The sequence below is a fragment of the Rattus norvegicus genome, chromosome 5 (assembly GCF_036323735.1).
Source record: "Rattus norvegicus strain BN/NHsdMcwi chromosome 5, GRCr8, whole genome shotgun sequence".
Lineage (NCBI taxonomy): Eukaryota > Metazoa > Chordata > Mammalia > Rodentia > Muridae > Rattus > Rattus norvegicus.
In genome coordinates, this window is record NC_086023.1 from 103,064,172 (window position 1) to 103,076,872 (window position 12,701).

The 12,701-nt window shown below is 42.1% G+C and overlaps 1 protein-coding gene across 17 annotated transcripts in view; it reads left to right on the top strand.

Annotated features, from left to right (window-relative positions):
• The window catches only part of Ccdc171 (coiled-coil domain containing 171), a 483,978-nt gene that overhangs the window by 98,409 nt on the left and 372,868 nt on the right, over positions 1-12,701 (top strand). For 16 of the 17 annotated variants that reach the window (XR_010066462.1, XR_010066463.1, XR_005504531.2 and 13 more), the window contains one exon: positions 4,125-4,227. Coding sequence is in view for 14 of the 17 variants with exons in the window: in XM_039110657.2 (XP_038966585.1) it covers positions 4,125-4,227 (103 nt within the window). In the remaining 3 variants the exon portion in view is untranslated. Of the gene's footprint in view, positions 1-647; positions 702-4,124; positions 4,228-12,701 lie in introns of those variants that run through there. The other variant, XM_039110666.2, reaches the window with a different exon arrangement.

Genomic DNA, 12,701 nt, shown 5'->3' on the forward strand with positions numbered 1-12,701 from the left:
GAGGTAACCCAGACCCAGGAAACAAACATCTCAGTTATCGCCCACCTGAGCTCCGAATCGTCATATACAAGGGTACTCTGCAGATGGAGACTGTTAAAGAAAACACAACCAGTCAAGTGTAGAGCCGCGCAGCCCAGTCCCCACAGCTGCAACACGACTCCTGCACCTAAGCCTCAGGGATCGTCTCAGAAGAGGAGGTGGAGAGATTGTCAGGGCCATTGGAACAGGGCATTTGCTGTTAGAGTGTGTTGCTGAGGCATGTCAGAGGCTACACTTATGAAGTCCTTCCTGTTAACATGGCTGCCTAAACATGAGCTGAACAAGGCTGACGTCAAAGGCCATGGTGACGTGGATGGGAAAGGTCGGGGAGACACAGCCCTACATAGACCTGCAGGCAACTAAGAACGCTGAGAGGAGGAAAAAATCTTCTCCAGAGAAGAGCATACTGATTCATTATCCAATACCAAATGGTCAGTTCTGCAATTACACATACACACACCCCACTATGTAACAGGTAAGAAAAAAGGAGGCTGTGAATTTGAAAGAGCAATGAGGCACATGAGAAGGTCTAGGAAGAGGAAAAAGATGTAGTTATAATCTCAAAAATAAAAGCAATAGTTAAAAATGAATTTTTAATTTTTCGACAGAGATCATTACAGAAAACCAATCAAAATGCAGAGTTGTGAAACCCAGTCCCAGCAGATACATCCACAGCACAGCTCCTGTACCTTAAAGTAGGTTCTGTATGCCCTTCCCTGAGGGCTAAGGGCATAAACACTTTAAATATATTTAGCCAAGCACTATACATCTCTAACCATCAGGAGTTCACTATTAACTGTGCTTAATGGTTCTAGTTATCTGAGACTGACTATAGTCCTAAAATATTAAATGGGGGATTCTAGAAATGAAGAGTCCCTAAGTTTGAATAAAGTCATCTGAATAGAATGATAATTTCTCATATCCTGCTGCCCGGGACACAGGAGGCACCCATGCCATATATACTAAACCCCAGGACACACGAAGCACCCATGCTGTATTCACTAAAGCCTGGGACACAGGAGACACCCATGCTGTATACACTAAATGCCTGTTAATCATTAGTATCCCCAGGGACCAGGAAGGGCCATCCCAATGTTACAGACTCTTCTATTCAGGTAACCCTTATTTCATTTAATAATTTCCCATGCACAAGAATAGTGATACTGACAATTCACATAGCCCCCCTCACATGGTACAATCCTTTAAGTAAAAAATGAAGGCATAATACAAGATTTTGAAAGAAAAATGGCCATATTGATATTTTAGAAGAGTACCTATGATTATAATTGTTCTATCGTAGCTATTATTATTAACCTCTTGCTGTACCTACTTTATAAATAACTCATATCATAGTTGTATATGTACAGAAAAATATCATATGCATTTGATCAGTGCTGTCTGTGCTTCCTGCTATCCCCTGGAAGCTTGGAGCAGTTCCCAGTGGATAAGAGAGTTTCTGTGTTCTAAGGATATAACTTTGTCCTATCAAATTTATCCTGTTTTGTATTTGTATGCATTCTTTCACTGCTAGTGAGTGATCTCATCAGCTTTTAAATAAGTTTATATTTTCTCACATTAAAAACAACTCTTCTTTGGCCTCTTCTCCATTTCAACTTTTTCTTTTTCTCTCCTTCTCTTCTCACCGCGGAAGGGTTTTCTGAAGTTTCTGTTTTCATTTGATACTTGATTAGGAAAAACATAAAACAAAACAAGGCAAAAAACCAGGCTTACCTCTCATACAACCTATTTCAGTCTGGGTTACAGCTACACTGTAGCCAAAGACATTTCCTTAAAGTCAGGAATGCAGGCCATGTGCAGTTGAAACAGAAACTCTCCTTGCTACATTCTTTCCATGATGTTGTGCTTTCCAGTTTCCCTGGCTTCCTTTGAGTTGGCTAGAGATGCTAGCATTCCTGAAGACTGTTGGGCCCCCTCCCTTCCTATCAAACACGCTAAAGGCGAGTTTTAGACAGTGCCTGTAAATGATTCCCAAATGCATCCCTGGCTTTGCCGTAGTGTCTGTCAGACAGGTAACTGCCTGTCACAAAACTGCTTATTTCTACGTATTCACTTAAGACTTGTTACCAGGCGCTGAGCTGAGGCCAGGGACAACTTCTGTCTCTTTCATGGAATTTGTGTGAACAGTGAATTCTTTACTCTCCCTGCCAGCTGTGAACAGGTATGCAAACAAACAAGCAAGAAAGCCAGCAGCCTCAGTGGCCTCTGTCATTCCCATCCAGGCAGAGCTCCACCCAGTTCCTTTAGTTTAAATCCTTAGGCTTAATCTCAGTTCCTCCTTTTTTTTTTTTTTTTTTTTTTTTTTTTGTTTGTCTGCCTAATTTTTTATTGGATATTTTTTATCTACCTTTCAAATGTTATTCCCTTTCCCGGTTTCCTGTCCATAAGACCCTTATCCCATCCCCCTCCCTTTTCTATGAGGGTGTTCTCCCTCCCCATCCACCCCCCTTCCTACCCCCCCAACATTCCCCTACACTGGAGAGTCCAGCCTTGGCAGGACCAAGGGCTTCTCCTCCCATTGGTGCCCAACAAGGCCATCCTCTGCTACATGTGCAGCTGGAGCCATGGGTCAGTCCATGTATAGTCTTTGGATGGTGGTTTAGTCCCTGGAAGCTCTGGTTGGTTGGTATTGTTGTTCTTATGGGGTTGTCAGCCCCTTCAGCTCCTTCAGTCCTTTCTCTAATTCCTACAACAGGGACTCCCTTCTCATTTCAATGGTTTGCTGCTAGCATTCACCTCTGTATTTGACATGCTCTGGCTGTGTCTCTCAGCAGACATCTATATCCGGGTCCTGTCGGCCTGCGCTTCTTAGCTTCATCCATCTTATCTAGTTTGGTGGCTGTATATATATGGGCGACATGTGGGGCAGGCTCTGAATGGCTGTTCCTTCAGTCTCTGCTCTAAACTTTGTCTCTATATCCCCTCCTATGAATATGTTTGTTCCCCCTTTTAAGAAGGACTAAAGCATCCACATTTTGGTCTTCCTTCTTGAGCTTCATGTGGTTTGTGGATTGTATCTTGGATAATTCAAGCTTTTGGGCTAATATCTGTTTATGAGTTCATACCATGTGTGTTTTTGGTGATTGGGTTACCTCACTCAGGATGATATATTCTAGTTCCGTCCATTTGCCTATGAATTTCACGATGTCATTGTTTTGGGTAGCTGAGTAGTAGTACTTTTATTAGGGGAGTCCAGCCAGTACCGTGTAGCCCACTGTGATGTGACTGGGTGTTCCACCTACGGTGGGTCTTTCCTATGTTGTATCTGGTACTCCCCTTTCACTGTTAAAACCACCCATCACTTGACTTCTGCGCTACATTTACTGGTTCTGACTTCATTCAGTCTTGTCATCTGACAGTTTGCCATGTGACTGCAAGCAGGGTTTTCAAGAGTATTGTGGAGTTTTCCCATCTCAGTTTAAAAACAGTATTTATTTGCTTTGACTATGTGGTGCACGTATATATGCACATGCATTTATGTGTGCGTACTCACCCAAGTTCATGCAAGTGGAGGCCAAAGGCCAACAGCGTGTACATCCTTCATTCTCTCCAGCATGTCTTTTGAGCCAGGGCCCTTATTGAACCTGAAGCTTGTGGATTTGATCTTGAGTCCCTGGGATCTTCCTATCTCTGCTTCTGCAGTGGTGAGGCCATGGGTGTATGCCGTCATACCTGGGTGCCACATGGGCTCTAGGGATCAATTCTCAGGTGCCCATGTGTGCAGCGAGCACTTTCCCATCAAGCCATCCTTCTAGTCCCTTGTTTCGGTTTTATTGTCATCCAATGCTTATCTTTTGTCATAGCATTATTTTGAGGATAGAGCGGTTTGTATATACAAAGTACTTAGGATGTGTAAGGCAATACATTCTCAGCACACAAAATCTAAGACTTTGTATAGTTGCACGTTTGACCAAGTAAAACGTGTAAGGCAGAGTTTATAAGTAATGGGTTGAATTGGGCAATTGATATTCGTTGAGACTTAATTATGCTATATAAATTCACAGTAAAATCTTCAGCTACTACAGTACGTAACCTTATTATGTATTCTTTTTCTCCTTAATTAAAAGGCTAAGAAGCACCAGGCCTTCCTAGTGGAGACATGCGAGAATAACGTGAAAGAACTGGAATCCATCTTGGGCAGCTTTAGCGTGTCAGCGCAGTGGACATCAGGTTAGTTGAAGGTATAAAATGACAGATGCATCTGCCAGTGCTCCAAAGTCACTCCAGTCTGGGAATTCTGCAGATGCCTCTGACAGTCCCTCATCTCAACAGGCTTTGATTTGATGACACGATGAGAGCGGTTCTCACAGCAGTCAGTTGGCCTGGCTGGCTGGGAAAGGGTGACGGAGTGTGGGCCTGCTGCTGTCCTCTCAGACTTGATTTACAAGTGTTGAAGTCTGTGTGGTTGGACAGACAAGGGCTTTCTTGCTGTGTTCTGAATCCAACTGAGAGAAGAGTCCTTACAGTATACCTGCGAGGGGAACAGATGTTTCCATCAAACTGAGCCAAATTCTGAGGCAACCTTCAGCAACTTAAAGGTCATGTATTCGAAAGGTTATGCAGGACAGGCTGTAGGAGTGTGCGTTCTATACTGTTGCTTTCAAAGCCTGTTTTCTCATGCGCATATATGCGCTCCGAGATACTAGTGCTCAGCTAAATTATTTTCGATTGAATATTAATCCACTTTAACATATTGAAGAACTTACAATATTGGGTAGATGCTTTGGGAACTAGCTAATAAACCATACTTACAATATCTCCTTTCTTGATTTTTTGAGGGTTTGCATCATGTATGCTGATAGTAGCTTTGCCTTGAAGCTTTTTTTTTTTTTTTTTATTAACTTGAGTATTTCTTATATACATTTCAAGTGTTATTCCCTTTCCCGGTTTCCGGGCAAACATCCCCCTCCCCTTTCCCCTTCCTTATGGGTGTTCCCCTCCCAACCCTCCCCCCAATGCCGCCCTCCCCCCATAGTCTGGTTCACTGGGGGTTCAGTCTTAGCAGGACCCAGGGCTTCCCCTTCCACTGGTGCTCTTACTAGGATATTCATTGCTACCTATGAGGTCAGAGTCCAGGGTCAGTCCATGCATAGTCTTTAGGTAGTGGCTTAGTCCCTGGAAGCTCTGGTTGCTTGGCATTGTTGTACATATGGGGTCTCGAGCCCCTTCAAGCTCTTCCAGTTCTTTCTCTGATTCCTTCAACGGGGGACCTATTCTCAGCTCAGTGGTTTGCTGCTGGCATTCGCCTCTGTATTTGCTGTATTCTGGCTGTGTCTCTCAGGAGCGATCTACATCCGGCTCCTGTCGGTCTGCACTTCTTTGCTTCATCCATCTTGTCTAATTGGGTGGCTGTATATGTATGGGCCACATGTAGGGCAGGCTCTGAATGGGTGTTCCTTCAGTCTCTGTTTTAATCTTTGCCTCTCCCTTCCCTGCCAAGGGTATTCTTTTTCCTCATTTAAAGAAGGAGTGAAGCATTCACATTTTGATCATCTGTCTTGAGTTTCGTTTGTTCTAGGTAGAGATCTAGGTTAATTCAAGCATTTGGGCTAATAGCCACTTATCAATGAGTGCATACCATGTATGTCTTTCTGTGATTGGGTTAGCTCACTCAGGATGATATTTTCCAGTTCCAACCATTTGCCTACGAATTTCATAAAGCCGTTGTTTTTGATAGCTGAGTAATATTCCATTGTGTAGATGTACCACATTTTGTGTATCCATTCCTCTGTTGAAGGGCATCTGGGTTCTTTCCATTTTCTGGCTATTATAAATAAGGCTGCGATGAACATAGTGGAGCACGTGTCTCTTTTATATGTTGAGGCATCTTTTGGGTATATGCCCAAGAGAGGTATAGCTGGATCCTCAGGCAGTTCAATGTCCAATTTTCTGAGGAACCTCCAGACTGATTTCCAGAATGGTTTTACCAGTCTGCAATCCCACCAACAATGGAGGAGTGTTCCTCTTTCTCCACATCCTCGCCAGCATCTGCTGTCACCTGAGTTTTTGATCTTAGCCATTCTCACTGGTGTGATGTGAAATCTCAGGGTTGATTTGATTTGCATTTCCCTTATGACTAAAGATGTTGAACATTTCTTTAGGTGTTTCTCAGCCATTCGGCATTCCTCAGCTGTGAATTCTTTGTTTAGCTCTGAACCCCATTTTTTAATAGGGTTATTTGTCTCCCTGCGGTCTAACTTCTTGAGTTCTTTGTATATTTTGGATATAAGGCCTCTATCTGTGGTAGGATTGGTAAAGATCTTTTCCCAATCTGTTGGTTGCCGTTTTGTCCTAACCACAGTGTCCTTTGCCTTACAGAAGCTTTGCAGTTTTATGAGATCCCATTTGTCGATTCTTGATCTTAGAGCATAAGCCATTGGTGTTTTGTTCAGGAAATTTTTTCCAGTGCCCATGTGTTCCAGATGCTTCCCTAGTTTTTCTTCTATTAGTTTGAGTGTGTCTGGTTTGATGTGGAGGTCCTTGATCCACTTGGACTTAAGCTTTGTACAGGGTGATAAGGATGGATCGATCTGCATTCTTCTACATGTTGCCCTCCAGTTGAACCAGCACCATTTGCTGAAAATGCTATCTTTTTTCCATTGGATGGTTTTGGCTCCTTTGTCAAAAATCAAGTGACCATAGGTGTGTGGGTTCATTTCTGGGTCTTCAATTCTATTCCATTGGTCTATCTGTCTGTCTCTGTACCAATACCATGCAGTTTTTATCACTATTGCTCTGTAATACTGCTTGAGTTCAGGGATAGTGATTCCCCCTGAAGTCCTTTTATTGTTGAGGATAGCTTTAGCTATCCTGGGTTTTTTGTTATTCCAGATGAATTTGCAAATTGTTCTGTCTAACTCTTTGAAGAAATGGATTGGTATTTTGATGGGGATTACATTGAATCTGTAGATTGCTTTTGGTAAAATGGCCATTTTTACTATATTAATCCTGCCAGTCCATGAGCATGGGAGATCTTTCCATCTTCTGAGGTCTTCGTCAGTTTCTTTCTTCAGTGTCTTGAAGTTCTTATTGTACAGATCTTTTACTTGCTTGGTTAAAGTCACACCGAGGTACTTTATATTATTTGGGTCTATTATGAAGGGTGTCGTTTCCCTAATTTCTTTCTCGGCTTGTTTCTCTTTTGTGTAGAGGAAGGCTACTGATTTATTTGAGTTAATTTTATACCCAGCCACTTTGCTGAAGTTGTTTATCAGCTTTAGTAGTTCTCTGGTGGAACTTTTGGGATCACTTAAATAAACTATCATATCATCTGCAAATAGTGATATTTTGACTTCTTCTTTTCCGATCTGTATCCCCTTGACCTCCTTTTGTTGTCTGATTGCTCTGGCTAGAACTTCAAGAACTATATTGAATAAGTAGGGAGAGAGTGGGCAGCCTTGTCTAGTCCCTGATTTTAGTGGGATTGCTTCAAGTTTCTCTCCATTTAGTTTAATGTTAGCAACTGGTTTGCTGTATATGGCTTTTACTATGTTTAGGTATGGGCCTTGAATTCCTATTCTTTCCAGGACTTTTATCATGAAGGGGTGTTGAATTTTGTCAAATGCTTTCTCAGCATCTAATGAAATAATCATGTGGTTCTGTTCTTTCAGTTTGTTTATATAATGGATCACGTTGATGGTTTTCCGTATATTAAACCATCCCTGCATGCCTGGGATGAAGCCTACTTGATCATGGTGGATGATTGTTTTGATGTGCTCTTGAATTTGGTTTGCCAGAATTTTATTGAGTATTTTTGCGTCGATATTCATAAGGGAAATTGGTCTGAAGTTCTCTTTCTTTGTTGTGTCTTTGTGTGGTTTAGGTATAAGAGTAATTGTGGCTTCGTAGAAGGAATTCGGTAGGGCTCCATCTGTTTCAATTTTGTGGAATAGTTTGGATAATATTGGTATGAGGTCTTCTATGAAGGTTTGATAGAATTCTGCACTAAACCCGTCTGGACCTGGGCTCTTTTTGGTTGGGAGACCTTTAATGACTGCTTCTATTTCCTTAGGAGTTATGGGGTTGTTTAACTGGTTTATCTGTTCCTGATTTAACTTCGATACCTGGTATCTGTCTAGGAAATTGTTCATTTCCTGAAGATTTTCAAGTTTTGTTGAATATAGGTTTTTATAGTAAGATCTGATGATTTTTTGAATTTCCTCTGAATCTGTAGTTATGTCTCCCTTTTCATTTCTGATTTTGTTAATTTGGACGCACTCTCTGTGTCCTCTCGTTAGTCTGGCTAAGGGTTTATCTATCTTGTTGATTTTCTCAAAGAACCAACTTTTGGTTCTGTTGATTCTTTCTATGGTCCTTTTTGTTTCTACTTGGTTGATTTCAGCTCTGAGTTTGATTATTTCCTGCCTTCTACTCCTCCTGGGTGTATTTGCTTCTTTTTGTTCTAGAGCTTTTAGGTGTGCTGTCAAGCTGCTGACATATGCTCTTTCCTGTTTCTTTCTGCAGGCACTCAGCGCTATGAGTTTTCCTCTTAGCACAGCTTTCATTGTGTCCCATAAGTTTGGGTATGTTGTATCTTCATTTTCATTAAATTCTAAAAAGTTTTTAATTTCTTTATTTCTTCCTTGACCAGGTTATCATTGAGTAGAGCATTGTTCAATTTCCAAGTATATGTGGGCATTCTTCCCTCATTGTTATTGAAGACCAGTTTTAGGCCGTGGTGGTCCGATAGCACGCATGGGATTATTTCTATCTTTCTGTACCTGTTGAGGCCCGTTTTTTGACCAATTATATGGTCAATTTTGGAGAAAGTACCATGAGGAGCTGAGAAGAAGGTATATCCTTTTGCTTTAGGATAGAATGTTCTATAAATATCCGTTAAGTCCATTTGGCTCATGACTTCTCTTAGTCTGTCGACATCACTGTTTAATTTCTGTTTCCATGATCTGTCCATTGATGAGAGTGGGGTGTTGAAATCTCCCACTATTATTGTGTGAGGTGCAATGTGTGCTTTGAGCTTTAGTAAGGTTTCTTTTACGTATGTAGGTGCCCTTGTATTTGGGGCATAGATATTTAGGATTGAGAGTTCATCTTGGTGGATTTTTCCTTTGATGAATATGAAGTGTCCTTCCTTATCTTTTTTGATGACTTTTAGTTGGAAATTGATTTTATTTGATATTAGAATGGCTACTCCAGCTTGCTTCTTCTGACCATTTGCTTGGAAAGTTGTTTTCCAGCCTTTCACTCTGAGGTAGTGTCTGTCTTTGTCTCTGAGGTGTGTTTCCTGTAGGCAGCAGAATGCAGGGTCCTCGTTGTGTATCCAGTTTGTTAATCTATGTCTTTTTATTGGGGAGTTGAGGCCATTGATATTGAGAGATATTAAGGAATAGTGATTATTGCTTCCCGTTATATTCATATTTGGATGTGAGGTTATGTTTGTGTGCTTTCATTCTCTTTGTTTTGTTGCCAAGATGGTTAGTTTCTTGCTTCTTCTAGGGTATAGCTTGCCTCCTTATGTTGGGCTTTACCATTTATTATCCTTTGTAGTGCTTGATTTGTGGAAAGATATTGTGTAAATTTGGTTTTGTCATGGAATATCTTGGTTTCTCCATCAATGTTAATTGAGAGTTTTGCTGGATACAGTAACCTGGGCTGGCATTTGTGTTCTCTTAGGGTCTGTATAACATCAGTCCAGGATCTTCTGGCCTTCATAGTTTCTGGCGAGAAGTCTGGTGTGATTCTGATAGGTCTCCCTTTATATGTTACTTGATCTTTTTCCCTTACTGCTTTTAATATTCTTTCTTTATTTTGTGCATTTGGTGTTTTGACAATTATGTGACGGGAGGTGTTTCTTTTCTGGTCCAATCTATTTGGAGTTCTGTAGGCTTCTTGTATGTCTATGGGTATCTCTTTTTTTAGGTTAGGGAAGTTTTCTTCTATGATTTTGTTGAAGATATTTACTGGTCCTTTGAGCTGGGAGTCTTCACTCTCTTCTATACCTATTATCCTTAGGTTTGATCTTCTCATTGAGTCCTGGATTTCCTGTATGTTTTGGACCAGTAGCTTTTTCCGCTTTACATTATCTTTGACAGTTGAGTTAATGATTTCTATGGAATCTTATGCTCCTGAGATTCTCTCTTCCATCTCTTGTATTCTGTTGGTGAAGCTTGTATCTACAGCTCCTTGTCTCTTCTTTTGGTTTTCTATATCCAGGGTTGTTTCCATGTGTTTTTTCTTGATTGCTTCTATTTCCATTTTTAATTCCTTCAACTGTTTGATTGTGTTTTCCTGGAATTCTTTCAGGGATTTTTGTGTCTCCTCTCTATGGGCTTCTACTTGTTTATTTATGTTTTCCTGGAATTCTTTCAGGGATTTTTGTGTCTCCTCTCTATGGGCTTCTACTTGTTTATTTATGTTTTCCTGGAATTCTTTCAGGCATTTTTGCGATTCTTTCAGGCATTTTTGCGATTCCTCTCTGTAGGCTTCTACTTGTTCTCTAAGGGAGTTCTTCACGTCTTTCTTGAAGTCCTCCAGCATCATGATCAAAAATGATTTTGGAACTAGATCTTGCTTTTCTGGTGTGTTTGGATATTCCATGTTTGTTTTGATGGGAGAATTGGGCTCCGATGGTGCCATGTAGTCTTGGTTTCTGTTGCTTGGGTTCCTGCGCTTGCCTCTCGCCATCAGATTATCTCTAGTGTTACTTTGTTCTGCTATTTCTGACAGTGGCTAGACTGTCCTATAAGCCTGTGTGTCAGGAGTGCTGTAGACCTGTTTTCCTCTCTTTCAGTCAGTTATGGGGACAGAGTGTTCTGCTTTCGGGCGTGTGGTTTTTCCTCTCTACAGGTCTTCAGCTGTTCCTGTGGGCCTGTGTCTTGAGTTCACTAGGCAGCTTTCTTGCAGCAGAAAAGTTGGTCTTACCTGTGGTCCCAAGGCTCAAGTTCGCTCGTGGGGTGCTACCCACGGGCTCTCTGCAGCGGCAGCAACCAGGAAGACCTGTGCCGCCGTTTCCGGGAGCTTCAGTGCACCAGGGTTCCAGATGGTCTTTGGCTTTTTCCTCTGGCGTCCGAGATGTGTGTGCAGAGAGCAGTCTCTTCTGGTTTCCCAGGCTTGTCTGCCTCTCTGAGGTTCAGCTCTCCCTCCCACGGGATTTGGGTGCAGAGAACTGTTTATCCGGTCTGTTTCCTTCTGGTTCTGGTGGTGTCTCAGGCACAGGGGTCCTGCCGCTCCTGGGCCAGCTTTTATTTTTCTACCTGTTTTCTTTTGTCTCAATTTTGGAGTTGTTTTTATGATGTGATTATAACCTCAAGGATATAAAAGTAAATCCCCTTATACATATTTTTCAAGGTACCTGAAAGGGGTTTGGGAAGGGATTTTTTTTTTTTTTTTGGAGGAATGGGGTGGGTTTTAAGACAGGTTTTCTCCGTGTTGCCCTGGCTGTCATGGAACTCACTCTGTAGACCAGGCTGGCCTTAAACGCAGAGATCCACCTGCCTCTGCTGCCTGAATACTGGAACTGAAGCATGGGCACCCCCACCTGGCGAGAAGGAGTTCTTTAGTAGGATTTTAGGAAAGCTTGTTGTCCTGGAGCCAGTGGAAGGAGGGATCTGATAATCTTATAGCTGCCGAACTGTTAGACATGGGGTATGCCCTGTTGAGTTCTCAGTCTGCTTTTAGAGTTCATGCCTTTAGCTGTGCTTTTATTAAGTTCATATATAACTTTTCATTCCCATTTTTAAATAATGATTTAAAATAAAAATTATGGGGACTGGAGAGATGGTTCAGAGACTAAGAACCTTGGCTGCTCTTGCAGAAGACCTAGGTTCAGTTCCCCACAACCACATGGTGACTAATAACTACCCTTGACTCTGGTTCCACTTACATACATACAGGAAGATATAATAAGTAAATCTTAAAAGAATTAAAGTGTGTGTGTGTGTGCGTGTGCGTGTGTGTGTGCGTGTGTGTCACACACCACAACATGTCATAGTGGAAGTCAGAGGACAGCTTGTGTAATTTGAGTTCTGTTTTTGCCATGTGAATCCCAGGGATAGAATCAGGTGATCAACCTTGGTGGCCGGTGCTTTTCCTTCTCAGCCATCTTGTTGGCACCAGTATCTGTATTCTTAAACCTTAGATTCTTTACATGTGTACACACTACATGTTATGGGAGATGCATTGCCAGGGGAGGACCGTGTCCTTGGCTAAGGATTCTTGGGTTGGTATAGAGATATTGTCATTCAGAAGTTGGTGACGGTCATTTGCTCTTGGTCATCCATGGCGGATCCATTCTCCTTGTGCGCATGCTCTGCCTCATGCTCTGTGAAGGTGATTTCCATCATTTGGGCTCCTTTGCCTTCTGACTTCTCATTAGGTTTGGACAGTGGGTTCCAGTAGGAGATTTAAGAGGGTGGGAGAAGAAAGTCAGGACATTTTTTTCCTCGCATGCTCCTTCTGGTCCAGCCATGACATAGTTTCTCCTTTCAGCAGCTGCACCTTGTACCAGGTGGATCCTGTTTCAGAGGTGGCTCTTGACAGGCTGAGGTGACAGTGTACCTTCCTCTTGACTCCTGAGGCTTGGGTGTAGAGTTGACTTTGCACTGTCTGTGTCGGTCTGTCGTGATGCAGTGTGACTCTGTACCTGCCTTCCTTCCTGTCAGTAGTGTCTTCAATCGATTCTCCTCTGA